The 16,563-nt window shown below is 42.8% G+C and overlaps 1 protein-coding gene across 1 annotated transcript; it reads left to right on the forward strand.

The window, feature by feature from the left end:
* Window positions 1-3,236: 3,236 nt before the first annotated feature.
* Window positions 3,237-8,612, forward strand: gata5 (GATA binding protein 5; the record flags this gene model as incomplete). Its single annotated transcript, XM_080853578.1, has 6 exons — window positions 3,237-3,753; window positions 5,307-5,476; window positions 7,016-7,144; window positions 7,706-7,790; window positions 8,082-8,209; window positions 8,493-8,612. 6 exons carry the CDS (start codon window positions 3,237-3,239, stop codon window positions 8,610-8,612), a joined length of 1,149 nt encoding a protein of 382 aa, XP_080709704.1.
* Between the last annotated feature and the right edge of the window lie 7,951 nt (window positions 8,613-16,563).

The following is a 16,563-nucleotide window of genomic DNA, read 5'->3' on the forward strand; positions in this document are numbered from 1 at the left end:
AAAATAGAGCTCAACTGATATACTCAACTGATATCTGTATATTTATTACATTCTTACAAATAAATACATACATTATGTAGCCTAATTCAACTAATCGTTAAAAATGACCGTTTGCCCAAATCCCAAAGTGTCTAATGCAAAAATGGATATCAGTAGTTCTACAGCAACATTACAAATATTTTATAGAGAAAACATCTAAGATATTAACTTTGTAGAATTTCAACGGAATCTCAATATTTCTTGTTAACAGAGAGTTCCAATGCATTTTCCTTTTTAGCCTGCATTACCTGGCTACAGGGCTTCACACCGTAATTTTTTAAACTTTTGCTATTCTCAAGTTCCACCATTACAATTTTAAATGAGTGTGAACATTTTACAAAAACAGCTAAATTGTTAGGGTAGCCCCACATAACTAACTGATTGTTTTCAGAAATGCATTGTTTTGGGAATGGTAACATTGTTTATCGTGTAGGAACAGAACTTATTCTACCCAGACAAACATACACACGTGCACAGACACACACGCACACCTGAGACACTGGACATTACTCGTGACAAGTCAAGCGGAACAGAATTTACAGTTCTGTTTCTGGATAATTAATTCTCTGCGTCTGCTTGTCTCTCGCAAGAAAATCCGATCTCTTAGATCCTTTAATAGTGTATATACTGTATAATGTAGCAATAATAATTAAAAGCTACTGATTTGTTTTAATAATGATTGCACAAATGGATGTGCTTTATATCATTGGCATACATAAATATTAAAGTTTGTTTTTATAATTTAATAATGGAATATCTCTGGCCTTTGTTCCGTATCAGAAATTATGGGTGGCTGTCTATATGTATATTGTGGCTGATTTAATGACCGCGACTGGGTCTCCCAGTTTGGCTGTAGGACTAACAGAGAAAAGTACAGACTGGTCAATGATGAGAGACGTGGCAACGACGGACCCTGCCCTTGATTAAAAGCCAGTTGAGGAAAATGAAGAGGAGGATTAAGTGTCGGCTTGTTTGACAATCCCTAATGATCAAACAAAAGGCCAGCTCGCGTTTCAGACAGCATCTCCTCCGGTCGATTGTCTCGTGCTTGCGCTAGGCGCGAGGACCGAGTTCACAGGTCAGAACATCATTAATTAATCTCGTTATCTGTGACCTGTCCAGGAGGCTAAGGTATAGGAAGACCTCTAGCTTGAAAATCAGAAGTGCCTCACAAACATTTTGAAAACATACAATCACAAACTAGCTTACATAAAGACAATGTCACCAAAAAAAAAACTTCAAGGGAGTTAAACGATAGGCCTTGATTTTCAATAGGAACTATAAAAACAACAGTTACAATAATTATAATAAAAAAGTACTAGTAATGTTAATTTACAAAGCAATTGGTTTATTGTATGCAATTTTGCACATTTTTTTTCCGAACATCTTCATGTAGCCAGCTTTATTGCCAGTTTCTCTTTTTGTACAGGGAGGGCTACACAAACAAAACCGCTAAGATAACAATACTTCCAACCTACTATAATGAGTGTGATTATTGTTGTATCATCGTGGATAGTAGTTGCTCGTATCTCTTATCTCAGGGTTGCTTTTATAGAGAACTCAGCCACATTTATCTGGCCATAAAACCCAGCATAACATTCCCGTTCAGACGGAGAAATTATTTTACAGCAACGTTTTTATTTTGCTGGAATGCTCAATTAAAACGTTTGTAGGCACTGTGTACACAGCGGCCCTGATTGTGAACCAGGTTACATTTAAAGCGCCAAAGGGAATACATAAAGTCAATACGTAGGCTATGTGCGATTTTGTTAATTGCAATGATTTTAACTTTTAGCTGCCGAACACAGTCTCGTGACCAAGACTTAAAAAAAATAGAATGAGCTCAAATACCTAAGTGACCAAATCACGTCCTTCCTTGATTAGTCAAAAATATTTGAGTGAAAAGTTTGTTTTTAAACTTAGCGAAATTGATTTCGAAACAGAAGACAGATTCAGCAGATTCAGCAAAAGGTGGGTCCATTTCAGGTGCGCTTGGAGGAATTGCATGCCCCCCTGTCCCTCTGCCCCTTTCCTCCTATCCCTCTCCTCCTCCAACGATGGGTCCTACCTTGGAGTGAGTCACGTGGTCCCGTCGTACAAATAACTCGCAGTAAAGTTTCCTAGTAGAGAGCGAATCAGGGAACAGTTATATTAGAGATTATCAGCCGCTGCTTCTATCTTCAGATACAGCGAGGGCAAAAAGACAACATTACTGCTATCCCGTGGATCGAACGAAAATTTTAGAAGACAAGGAAGATATTTATTTTCCAGTAAAGGCATTTTAGACCTCTTAACTGCGACATCGTATTCTTTCTGTGGTCATACTGGGAGAAAGACGTCGACTAAAACACCATTCAATCTACTCCAGTTGGAGCGAGGGTTCCTGGCTTTATCACCGACCGTCCTTATCTGGTGAGATAATACGAGAGCCCTTGGATGAAATTGTATTAGCCCAGTGCATACAGCTATCAACGTTTTATGTGATCTGCGCTTACAATGATAAAAATATATGTATCGGTGATATGCCCCAGGCTATCTATTGTGTCTTTTGATTCGGACGCTACACTGTTATGATTTAATGGCACAGTGCAAGTAGAGTTCCTCGTGATATCTGGAACCGCTGATAATTATTTATATCTGCAAGCAAAGATACAGGGAGCCATTTAATATCATTTTCACTCGTTAAACGTCAATCAAAATACCCAAGCACTGATAATTCTTATAATGTTTAAAATATTCGTGACATGTAAGCCGAGATAGAGGAATATATTTGCCTTGCTGGTACATTTCGAGATGTTTAACTGAGTACCCTAAATGAAAGGATTAATGGTCTCACAATGCATTGACAAGATGTCCGGGTGTATTCGACGTTTCATTAAGACTCCCTCTCTTAAGATTAACGCCACAGGTGTGAATTCACAGGTGACGCCAGTCATGTAGCCTGCTTCAACAAGGTGACAGTCTTTGGACTATGCATTCATCGCAGGAAAACAATGTTGATTCATCAAATGTGCTAATTGATTCAACTTTCTTTTGTTTTAGGAGCGGGTCTCTCTACCTATTCTGTAAACGGAGTTCTTTCACCATTTTGTGGAGACCAATAAAATTACAGTGAGTCTTCTTCAACTCAGGAGTAAGTTTATCGTACCCTCTCAGGACTTTACCTCGCTAAGAAGACTCAAGCCAGAGGCGCCAGAATGTACCAAAGCTTGGCTTTATCCTCCAACCCTTCTCCATACGCACACGACACTGGGAACTACATTCACCCGTCAGCGAGCTCTCCCGTCTACGTGCCCACCACCCGAGTACCTGCCATGCTGCAGACTCTCCCCTACCTCCAGACTTGCGAGTCCACCCATCAGTCGCACGGCCTCGGGGGACATCACGGCTGGCCACAAGCTGGCACGGACAGCTCTTCATTCAATCCGGGCAGCCCCCATCCTCCGCCTGGCTTCTCATACTCGCACAGTCCACCGGTGAGCAGCAGCACCGGCAGGGACTCTGCTTACCAGAACCCGCTAGTACTGAGCAACAGCGGACGAGCGGACCAGTATGGAAGTGCTTTGGTGCGCTCGGTTGGAGGATCGTACTCCAGCCCTTACGCTTACATGAGTCCTGATATGGCCACCTCCTGGACGCCTGGACACTTCGATGGCGGCATGATCAGTCTACAAGGACGACAAGGCGCGCTGTCCTGTAGAAGATCCAGTCTGGGTATGTTAAGTTTTAAGTCTATCGAAGGGCCAGTCTAAAATTACTCATACTGCCAACCCGTGATGTTCTTCCAACTTTAAAATAAATAATATTAAAATACCCGATGCTGATGATAAACTCTGTTTCGGCTTTAGATAACCGCAATCCACTCAAAATAACGAAACATGCTACTATCTATTCACGGAGTAGGCCCTACGTATAATTTGTAGTAGGCGCAAGGCTAGGTCAATCGGTAAGATCTAGACCAGGCCTAGTCGACGAGGTGCATAACAGCAAAGAGAACATACCCCGAGCGTGAAAGGAGGCCTGTGTAAAACACATTAAGTAAAAATGCTATATAAGATAGTTTTAATCAATGTGTTACAGAACTATCAAAAGTTGTACATAAGACCATGGTTGTCATTATTTCTGTTTTGCGATTGTCACACCTTGTTTTGCCAAAACAAGGGAAAATGGTTGGAATACCTTAAAACCCTTTTGATGCTCTGATCTCGCAATTTACTACGTAGGGTGTTAAAGGTTATTTATTGTATCCTTGAATATTCTTAATGGACCTCTGTCTAAACGGTCAAACTCCGCCATCAATTGTGTCAGTCCTTTGAGCTGATGAATTTTAGCCTTGCTTTTAAAACAAACATTGCTGCAATGTTCAACTAATACACATCTTTGAAACATGAAGGTCTCTAAACTCGTATAATTTAAATGCTAATTTAATTCACGTCCATTGTCTGTTTTCAGGCATCAACTGATGAGAGAGTTCAATACACACATAGGCACAAGAATTGTAAAACAAAAACATTTACTGACACCTTGATCAGACTTGAACGGTCGTTGTGGATGTGGTCTGATTGCCTACACATCGCCTTTTGAAGTAGACAAGGCAGAGTGGGCTCCGGTTGATTTCCAGAGAGATTCTAATATTAAAACATGGTCCTGAGGCAGTCAGTAGGTAGCGAGATTAATTATACTATTAGGATTTCCATATAATAATCATTTTATTATCAAAATGTTGGCCCCGGAATTCGAGCAGTTGATAATTGGAGGCCGTCGCGTGTCAGTAGTTAGATTGATTGGCGACCCCTGGATTTTCAACACTGATAAGACCCCCATTGACATTCCAACCGTCGGAGACCCGTGCCTCGTCAGTCGCCCTAATAGACACTTCAATGACCCTGTCCAGGTATTGATACATTCTGGCTCAGTTCGCTTATATCGTCAGAGTGAGCCGTAAATTCCTCTCTCGTGCATCTCTCGCTCGTGCGGCGTTAACTGGCCTTGCGAGTGACATGGATATGCAAAACATACTTGTTTTAGGGATAATGTTCATTTTTATCATCCAGTTAATATTACAAACTTGATCACATCCTAAAGTGTACACAGAATAAACACTGAAGGGATGAAAAAAGGTCAAACTTTAATGTAAAAATTACATTTATTTTTCGGATAATTCCTTGTACGCCTAAGTCCTGCGCCTAAATCGTATACTGTTCATATTTAATTCATGCTTTAGATGCCTATTTGAAAATAACCTCTTCTTGTTCTTGTTTTTGCAGATATGCTGGAGGAATTTCCGGGCGAAGGCCGCGAGTGCGTTAACTGTGGCTCCATCTCGACTCCGCTGTGGAGACGAGACGGTACCGGTCACTACCTGTGTAACGCCTGTGGTCTTTACCACAAGATGAACGGCATCAACAGACCGCTTATAAAACCACAAAAACGCCTTGTAAGTATATCAGTATGATACATTGGTGCCAGTACCGTAAAGGAAACGTGTGAGGCCCCCCTGCAGAATAACCCTGAGAGCCCCCCCCCCCCCCCCGTCCCGAACGGGCCTGATTGGTGCCGTTGATAAACGTAGATTTCTTATAGGCATCGATGGGAACCTATAAAACTGGCTATTAAAATAAACTAAAATCAGCCTTATTTATAGCTTACTAATAATAGTTTAAACTAATTTATAGGTTAATATAAACTGAAATATATATAAATATATTTTTATATTATATATACTGTATACACATGATTAAATGTATAACATTATATATTTATTTTAAACCAAAAATACATAAATAAAATAACTGAAAATTAATCTTTCTATTTTGGGTCAATCTTGAGTTGAAGCTGAAACCCCCTTTTTGACCAATGCCAAAGTGGGTTAGATAGAACATATTATCCTGGATACACAGAGTTTGTTTAGTCCAAAACATACAATATTATATAGCTCAGTTTAGCTGCTGCGATACACAACCAGAATGAAAGAGAGAGAGAGAGACGGAAAGAGTGAGAGTGAGAGAGAGGGAGAGAGAGAGGGAGAGAGAGAGAGAGAGAGAGAGAGAGAGAGAAAGGCTCCAAGGTCAGTCAGTTCTGGGAGATGGTTGTCGGTGAGTGAGAGAGAGGCCTTCACCGCTGTGGCTTTTCCCATGGATCCTACTCTGGCTCCGGCAGCTGCTGTGAATTAGTCCAGCTTGAGAGGGTGGCGTTTGAATTTTTTTTTCACTGTTGTTTGTGTTTGTCCTTCACTGACCTTGTCCTTGGTCTGTCTGTTTTTAACTGCGGCAGCATAAGGCTGTGCTGCATACACGCTGAACTACTGTGCACTTCTTCTGAGAACTCTCACAACAAGCCACATGACTCTCTGCTCCCACCAGTGCATGGCATTCCTCCCTCCTATCTCAGTACTGGTACAAAACTATGTACAGTCAGTCAGTCAGTCAGTCACACACACTCACTCACACACACACACACACACACACACACACACACACGCACACACACGCGCACACGCGCACACACACACACACACACACACGCACAGACACAAGCACACACAAACACACGCATTCACACACACAGACACACACACACACACACACACACACACACACACACACACACACACACACACACACACACACACACACACACACACACGTATCTCTCGCTCGCTCCCGCTCTGTATGTTTCCTTCTCTGTATAACATGCATTGCATAACAAACATCGCATTGCTTGGATAGGGAGCACAAGAGTAATGAAGCTAGAGTACACTAAGTTGTCAGTTTTGTTAATGATTTTGCACAGTGAATGAAGTCCTCTTACATGAACAGTTATAATTCTGTCTTATCAGAAAATGTGTCATCTTGCACAACTTGCCCTCTGTTAAAATGTATTTTAGTATAATCCATGTTTAATGTTTCACTGTTTTGTAAAGTGTGTAAAAGACAGATCTCTTTCTGAGTCTCTCTCTTTCTGTCTCTGTTCACAGCAGACCACCTCGCGCCGAGCAGGCCTGTGTTGCACCAACTGCCACACCAGCACCACCACACTGTGGCGCAGGAATGCTGAAGGGGAGCCTGTGTGCAACGCATGTGGCCTTTACATGAAGCTCCACGGGGTGAGTCCTTCTCCCAGGCAGCTTACCGCCAAACACAGACACCAGTCTCTCACTTAAAGTCACTCTGAGACAGAGAAATGGTTTCATCACTCCTGTGCCCAAAGCCTGACCAAAGGCTTACTGGTGTGGTCCTGATGTAATAGGTATTTGATTAATGCAGAGGCAAAAGCAAGTGTTTATACAAAGTGACCAGCGAATAAGTGCAGTTGGGGTGTGTGGAAGGCTCACTAGGAAACACCACAGTGTAGCCAAACAGCCAGTTTGCCTTAGTGCCTTAGTTACCACTGTAAACACAGTCAAACTCGATGGCTTTTTTTTTTCCAAAGCCCTAGATGGTATTCCTTTTACAGTCAAAATAGCATTATTTAACACATTGAACTGTTGAATTAATATCTAAAAATAACTACAGTATAAATATAACTGCGCTTGCTTGTGATAGTCACAAATCCCTCTTGTTTAGAGAGAACATCAGATGTTAGTCCAATGTGTATACAGAGAAGCACCAGAATGCCAACCATGCTCTTGGTGACTCAACTAACTCTGCATTTCTGCTGATCTCAGGTGGCCAGACCACTGGCAATGAAGAAAGAGAGTATCCAGACCAGGAAAAGGAAACCTAAGATGCCCAAATCCAAAGCATCCTCAGGTAAGTGCTTCAGAAAAAGTACCTTAAAGGACTGGATACTAGGAAACAGGATATTTCTTACAAAAGTATTCCTAATATTTTGCAATAGTATTCCTACATTTTCAATAAATCTCAGAATATTTAACCATAGACTTTATGTGAGAGACATTCAAGCCATACAAAGAAATGGCATTGACATGAGAAAAGAGAGTTAAGTCAAGGGAATCACTTTTGAAAACAGTTAAATTTGGTTTGTGTCAGTGGGATTGTGTTGCTCATCATTTCTGCTGTTTTGCCCCCTGTGCACCGTAGGGTCTTCGGCCTCTGGCACCAGCTCCCCCTCCTCCCTGTCCGTGTCTGAGAACGCTTCCACGATAAAGAGTGAACCCAACATGGCTCCATCTCCATACGCTGGACAGACTGTAGTATCAGTCTCCCAGGTAACCACGCATAACCACAAACACACAGAGTCATAAAGCACACATAAACGTGCAGACGCTGATACTCCTGTCAGTGTTGAACAGTTTGATGCTTCGCAGAAAAATGGAAATGGACAATGTAAATAAAGAAATGTTAAAAAATAATTCAAATGTTTGCATATGTGGTAGATACTTATTTAATGTATGACCCTTTTGTTTTCATTCCTGCTCAGAGCAATCAATATAATATAGTGATTTTATATGCTCTTTCCTAAATCTTGGCACGTCCTATGTCTCATTTCAGGCTTCCTCTCAGCTGGAGAGCACAAGTTCAGGACACGTGGACATCAAATATGAGGAGTATGCCTTCACCCCCTCATCTATTGCTGCCCAGAACTCTTGGTGTGCCTTGTCCCAGGCGTGATCTCTCCCCCCGAGGCCATGGCTCCTTCCCTGGGGCCTGGTTAAACCCAGTCCTGCTATGTGTGGATGCACACAGACTTGTGATAACTACCTATCATTTTAATTAGAAAACATCTTCTCCTACTCACCGCACCGACAGAGTTGGTCCACGAGAGAGAAGGCTGTTGAGAGGATCATTGGGGACATGCGATGCACAGATGCATTGACTAGGAATTGCTGGAGTTTTGTTGTTGTTGTTGTTGACATATCAGTTGATGGTATTGTTTCACATTTTTTTTTTAACAAGCTCAGCATCGCGACAGATTAACAGCCCGCCCTGAGTGAGCAAGTTGCCGTTGAATGTTAAACTCGAAAGCGGTGGACCTATGATGTCGGGAAAAAAAAATGCAAACGTTTTAAGACTTCTTAATTCGTTTCATTACTTAAATGTAAATGATTAACTCTTAAAGACACATTATTTATGTTAAGATAAGGACAGCCAATAAAACACAAAACTTTCCCATAATCTCCCTCTGGAGATGTTTTCTTTTTCGTTTTCATGATGTTAAATTCCGACCCTCCACATTGCCATCTCTTCCTTTAAGGAGTAGGCTGTGGTGCTCTGCTGATTGGTGTATTTTTCATGGTGTATGTCTGACTTATCTTAAAGTGCAATGACCCCCAGTCTTTAAAAAAAAAAAAAAGTGTTTATTTGAATTTGTTAACCAAAATGTATTTGCTGCATTTTGTTGAATTATAAGGGGAAGTTATAAGGGGCATGTCTGTGTTGTCTGAGTATGTTTGTTTTGTTTTTGTGATGCTCTTCAAAATCTTCTTAGACTAATAAACCAACAATTAACATACTCACGCCATGATACTATTTTGAGGCAATCTCCTCCTAATTTATGCAAAACCCCTCTTAACATTGAGTGTGAATGTTGTATCGTTTTTTGACTAGAAATGTTCTCTGAAAAAAAGATTCTACACATGACATTTCCATAATTAAACATCAAAACGACTAACATGTAATTATGTACTTATGTAATGAACAAACTGTAATTAAATGCAATGCAATTACACCCTGTAATTACAATTTTTAAAATAGTAAAATGCAAAATGTGTTTTTTTCAGATAAAAAAAAGACTATAATTAATAATAACTATAATTGAATTGATTAAAACTTGAAATGGCCATCAGTCCATCATTTGATTAATTACTATCAAAGTCATGTGTACATTGACAAGCCAATGTTATGACTATAAACAAAAGTATTTCCATCAGAGTTTAGGGTGTTTTCCAAGGAAGTTGATGTTGTTGTCAGTTATATTTACACCTAAAACACTGCGAGTAGCCACATACAAATACAGTTAACTTCTTCCTCATGCTCCTTATTTTACTACCCTTTCTCTGTGGGTCTGTGGACTGGCATTGTTCTCTGTAGAACTCATTCAGTGATAGTTTTAAAACAATGAGAGGAGTGAACAAATGGATGTTACAGTTGTAAAAGGCAGCCAGCCATGTAGTCAGTGAAACAATAGGAAAAGTGTACAGTAACATTTATTTGAAAAGGAAGTACCTTTCAATAGTGGAAGCATTCAAATGTCATCTTACAAATATGTTTGCTTTAGAAGTTTACCAAAACAAAGTATAGAAGCACTTTATACTGTGGGTGTCAGGGTGCTGTAAAGACTAAATGATATTTTTTTTCTGTTGGAAGCTCTTAACAAAAGTCTTTGGAAGCACAGTAGCCACGCATGCAGGTCAATGTGTTGGGCGAGTTTGCGACCTGTGCTTGGACATTAGAGGCTAGTTGACACACAAAGCTGGGCAGGTAAATGTCAGTCTCTCAGTGTGAATAAGAATGAATTTTCTCTATTGTATACACATACCAGTTCAGCTAAAACCAACATGTAGGCCTGAAAGTGTGTGTGCATGTGCGAGTGAGCATGTGTGTGTGTGTGTGTGGGTGTGTGTGTGTCTGCGTGCGAGAGCGTGCGTGTGTGCAACTCCTCCAAGTGGACGCTATCGGGCAAAGGTTGCGTTCCAGCTTGGCTTTATGGTCCCCAGCGCTTGGATCTGGCTGGCACACGTTCATTCACGATGGGGAAAAATGCTGGCGTGTCAGCAGCCCGGCCCTCCCCTTTACGGCCCCATGGCGACGCACAGTCACCGCCAGACCGCTTTATTGCCATTGTCAAAATTAGTTTATGCTATCTGTCGCCATAGAAGTTGTTGTCCAGGTGATGTGGCGTCTCGATGTATAGGTCAAAATAGTGTGAGGCTCTCCTCGTCATTCGGCTCTGATGGTAAATGGAAAGCTGTGTGTGCGTCAGTGTGGGGTAAAGTCACAGTTAGGATGTGTTCACATTTGATTCTTCATAGCAAAACCTATGGCCTCCAAAGCGGTTTTAGTTCCAGTTAAAATGCAGTTACTAAAACAGGTATGGTCTAAATATAGGCTATTTGTGTTTCCAAATGTTATCTAAATTACCTGTCTGATCAGTGTAAGATCAAGATGGGTATCAGATCATGGTCAACAGGTGTTATAGTGTCAAAAGATGTCAGTGGACAACCATACTCAGCATCCACTCATCCACCATCAGATGATGATTTGGCTAGCATGGGCTGTGCATTTACATGTTTGTTTATCATGATGAGAGACAGATACCACTTCTCTTCTGTCTGTGACATCTCTTCTAGCACACACACACACACACACACACACACACACACGCCCCCCGCCCCCCCCACACACACACACACTGGCACACAAACCTACACCTCACCCCAATTCTCCATCACCTCTGCACACAGTGTTCAAACAGCAGGCCCCATTGTCCTTATGTAAGTGCTGCTTCAAAGGGCCAGCACTAAGTGCTAAACAGACAAGCGTGCAGGGAGGAGCGGGGGTCCAGCGCGACCCTCGCGGCCTTATTTACCTTCAATTGTCTCCAAGTAAGTGGTGTCATCAGGGCGCCCTCATTGTAAAAACCCTCCGAGTGGAACTGCCTTCTGAGAGGACTGTTTTGACAATTAGGAGGACGCGTGTGTCTGCATTAGTCGGTTGCAGGGGTGGTTTATAGCTATTTTATGTTCTTTAGTTTTAGAATTGTATTTTCTGTGTTTGTCAGCAACTTAAAACGTTTCTTATGCTGTGTCAAAAGCCCTGTGGTTCACCTTTGATGTGTGGACGAAAGTGGATATTATACTTTTGACCTTCAGAATAACAACTGTAACAAGTGAAGGGTCAAAGTTGTCTTGAGATTATGATTATAATTTTCTCTCTCACTCTCACTCTTTCTCTCTCTTACTCTCTCTCTCGCTCTCTCTCTCCCTCATCCACGTCCTGAGGGAACGCAGTTCAGCTCAGTTTGAGTGTCGGGGTCACAGCAGTATGACTGACTGAGGGCTGTGGTGAATGATAGCCTATCCTCTACACAAACAAAGTGAGGCTTTTCCTTTCTTCCCTTTTTTTCTGTATTTCCCAGGGTCACCCTTCTTGGTCACCCGCCTCCACTTATTCCTTTTCTCCGCAACGAAAAACAGGATATTGTCTCCCAACTGGGAGTGATGCTGAAGCATTGAGCCAGGGTCGGTAGAGACGTGATGGGGGGGGTGGTGAGGGAGGGTGGATGTGGGTTGTAGGGGGTGACATGTGGGTAGCCCAGGCTTTTATTCAGCTAATATTCAGCCCTTAAATCAAAACTTCCGCGTTCTGTCTGAGTGGCTCTTCCCCCAGGGCCTCGTTTATCGCTCCGCGTGACAGCAAGGGCTTAGGTGGGAGAAACGCAGGATCTTGTTTTTTTTGTTCTCAAAACACACACTCACAATGTCTCTGTGTGTGTGTGTGTGTATGTGTTGGCGTATGCACATGTGTGCTCACGTAATAATTGTATGCGAGTTCCTCTTACATGGTTTTTCACATTCTTTCCCAGGCCACATTGTTGTGATGTTGCTCATGCTCGCCGTCTCTGCTGTGTGTTTTTTTTCACCTCCTGGTGATGTCCCACCACACTCCTCTTCAGCCTCCAGTCCCTGGAGTGGCTCCGTGGATGGGCCGGATGCTGACAGCCCCCCGATAACACGGCCTTATCTGCCCAGTCCTGGAGTCTCTGGGTGGGTACGTCACTCGCTGTGCCTCCCCGGCACCCGGCGGCCGGCGTGACACCATCATTGATGTAATGACCAAGCAATGTGTCTGAGAGCCCTGGTGCGCCTGTGCGGATGTCCCAGTTGAGCCGACAATGTGGACAGGCCAGATTTCAAGTGTGTCTTAGAGACAGGGAGTATTACAAGATCTAAGTAGTGTTACCAAATACAAATCTCACTAGGGACTTCACATCGGTCAATTCACAACCTCAGATATTGATACACGCAAATATGACCGTCACGTGTAATCAAGGCTATAAATGGGAGGCGCTCCCCAAGTGTTCTTCCTAAGAGCACGCGAATGAGTGTGGAGTCATTTAGGTGATAGAGGAATAACTTGAACACTAGAAGCCAGAGAGTCAGTCATGCTCGAAAGAGAGCTGTAAAAGAAAAACAACCTGTTGTTGATTCATGGAGTCGTTAGGTTATATAACCCCAGTGTGCTAGGAGAGGGCAGGAGAATGGAAGGGTGTGGTAATGATGGACAGAGACAGGGAGACTGCCAGCGCCTCGCTGGAGGGAGGTGTACATGAGAGGTGGGTGTGTGTGTGGGGTGGGGTGGAGTGGGGGGGTGAGAGCAAGCAGTGGGAGAGAGGACGGAGTGTTACGCGACTGAGAGAGGTGAAATTGGCAAGGAAGAGGGAGTACATAGAGAGTAGACTGTAACAAAGGGGAGGTTGAGGGTGAGAGAAAAAGAGAAAGAGAGAGGGAGGGAGAGAAGGAGCAAGCAAGAGACAGAAAAGGGAGATAATGGGCGTGAGAGGAGTTATTTAGGAGTTGATAAGGCATTAGCGATTTTGGCAGAGTAGTTTGGCTGCAGAGTAGGTTGCTGCAGCTAGGGAAAATCACCCATGTCAGCTGTGCTGGAAGCCAGAGATGGTGTGTGTGTGTGTGGGGGGGGGGGGGGGGGGGAGTTTTCCAGCAGGTAAGGGAACAAACACAAGCTGCTCCCATACCTAACTTGCATGCACAGTGTGTGTTTTTTGCTGTGTGTGCACTTTAGCAAGCCCTGAGAATCCCAGCAGCCAAGGACGAACTCTCTGAGAAACGCACACTGTTATCAGCCTGCCTGACTTCACCGCTGTGAGCTCCCCAGAAATGTCATAACTCTCCCAGAGACTCTTCTCTCACCTTGGGAGTAGACCCTGGACACGTAGTCATAGCAGTGATCATGAATATGCACACCTTAAATGATGGGTGTATTTCAAGGAGCCTCTTTAGCCTTTTGTGCAGCCAAGGATGTTGGTCTGTTACGCGATGGTGTAAACCGTTCATGAGAAGCTGAGGGTTGACTTGAAACAATGGCCATCTAAAAATATCCCACCAGCATCCCAAAAAAGACTGATTTGACATGAGCATGTGAGTCTTCTGGAAAGAACCAGGTTATTTTTAGACTGCTAAACACTGTAGGCAAAGTTTACATGTGTCTAAAGTCTTCCATTGGATGCTCGAAGGGTAAATTAATCAGCTCGTTGTCAGGCAGGTTCTGTTTTTCTATTGGAAGCATAGTGTGCTTTGAGCCTGGTGGTTGCAAAAAGATGCAACAAAGATCTACCATAAATATGAAATCAAGTTCATAACTACTGACTGTTTTCCTTATGGAATGTCTTACATTCCATCTGGCACCATTGGGTCCTTTGCCCTGTCTCCCGACCCCTACTTCTGTCTCCACACTCTCTGTAGTCGACAAAGCTGAACTGTCCCCCACCCCCATCATCACCCCCCTGTGGCCCTGGGGTCTCCATGCTCTTCTGCCCCCCTTCCACACTATCCCCCACAGGTTAAGATAACACACTCACACACGTTTGTGTTAGCAAACACCAACAGAGTGGGGGATGGGGGGCTCTCACCAGGAACCCCATTATATTTTGATTTACTATTCAATTCCCCCATGTGCCCCAGCAGACCCCTCCAGCAGGGGGGAGAGCACTTTGACCAGGCATGTGGCCCCCTCCACACTCGGCCACTTAGAAACACCAACAATCCTTGACTGATGTTGTGACCCTTACACTAACATTTAGAACCGTGTGATGTATTTTCAGAAAAGGATACTCACACAAAGTTATCATTTAAATCCACAGGTCCTGACGTAAACCAAGTACGTGATGGGATGTTTGGTTGCTCATGTCTGTGTGATTTTATGACAGTGTTTGCCTGACCTGTGAGATGAGTTAATTAGCTGGGTGTGAGGCCCTAGGCCAGCACATACATGACAACAAAAACACGCTGGCTACAACTGCCCTGCCTGTCCAAAGGTCAAGGTGTGCACAGGGCAAAGACTGGATTGCAACCTGGGCTCCATAAACCAAAGTACAACACCGAATTATGGCTGAGTGGCCGAATACCCACACACATACACACACACACACAAGCATGGGCAGGACCAGTGCATGATGCCTGGGCCCAGAACAAAATAATATCCCCACCCAAATTAAAGTAAAAATGCACTCGACAGCACGCTTGGAATATTCAATGGAACAACTTGACTCTTTCAAAAACTTTCAAAATACCGGCTTCTACGAAATCATATCACATAAGTAGCCTAGCCTTTTAAATAATTACTTCCACAGATAAAGTTAGAAAATGTCAAAATTATGAGTTGATGACAATCACTTATAAAATACAATCTGCTGAAAATTACACGTGTAAGCTAAGTGAGCGAATGTAAAAAGTAAAGCATATCATTGGCCCCTGATATCACTATGAATTTATGCCATATGTTGCACTCCGTTTCACATTTTGATAGCAAAGTCATGTTTTAGGACTCCGAGCTAATGTTAGCCTATATAGTTTGTAAATGATAGGAACCACAAGTTGATTAACGTGGCAAATATAGCAACAACAATGACCCACCTTGCCATTTTGAATGCCTCAAGACAAGTTCCCCAATAGTCCCCCCCCCCCACACACACACACACACACACACACACACACACAAATACACACACAAAAACACACACCAAATATTTATGCAGATGAATATAGGTAATCACACATGTATTCAATATTACAATATCTCCTTAATTATCACTTAAATTTTCACACACACACACACACACACACACACACACACACACACAGAGAGTACCTGTTGCAGGGTTAAACACTGGGCAGGTGCCTAGACACAAGCTATCAGTCTCTACAGGCCTATATATGTTTGTTCAGCTGTTTTCAGACAGCCCTGTTACCATGAATGTATCTATACATTACCCAGTGGAGCTGTAAGTGAGAACGCAAAAGTCTGAATCAGTTGGACAAGACATTACATGGACGTTATCCTGCCAGCTCCCTAGTACAAAGTCCATGAAATGTCCGATCCAGCCCAAGTGGGAATAGAGCAGGTCATTGTCAGAGAATTCACAGAAGAACAATTGGCATGTTGACACCCCGCACCACACAGATGACACAGAAGAGAGACAAAGCGACTGTCTGCCATTCAATTTCAATGACAGTTGGTGATTTACAGTGACAAGAGAATAAGTGGCCATTGCAACTAGGCAGGGCAAAAATTGGCTAAAGGACTTTTTTTATGTAAATACTGAGCAATAAGACATACAGATCTGAGTTATGGCAGCGTGAAACAAATTATACATACATGCAGTCACAGTAAGCTATCTCAAATGTCAACACATAGCACAACCACCTTATGCTAACTATCTGGAGATATTTAGATAATAAGATAATTAGCTAGCTAGCTAAACTGAACAGCACTCTATGTTTAAATGTGTATCAAGTATAGCATATTTCATACTGATGTGTGAAATGTATTAAGAGGTGTATCAGGGGAACTATCCGCATGGTGGCTGAAAGTTCCCAGAGGCTAT

Source organism: Sprattus sprattus (genome assembly GCF_963457725.1).
Source record: "Sprattus sprattus genome assembly, chromosome: 16".
Classification (NCBI taxonomy): Eukaryota; Metazoa; Chordata; class Actinopteri; order Clupeiformes; family Clupeidae; genus Sprattus; species Sprattus sprattus.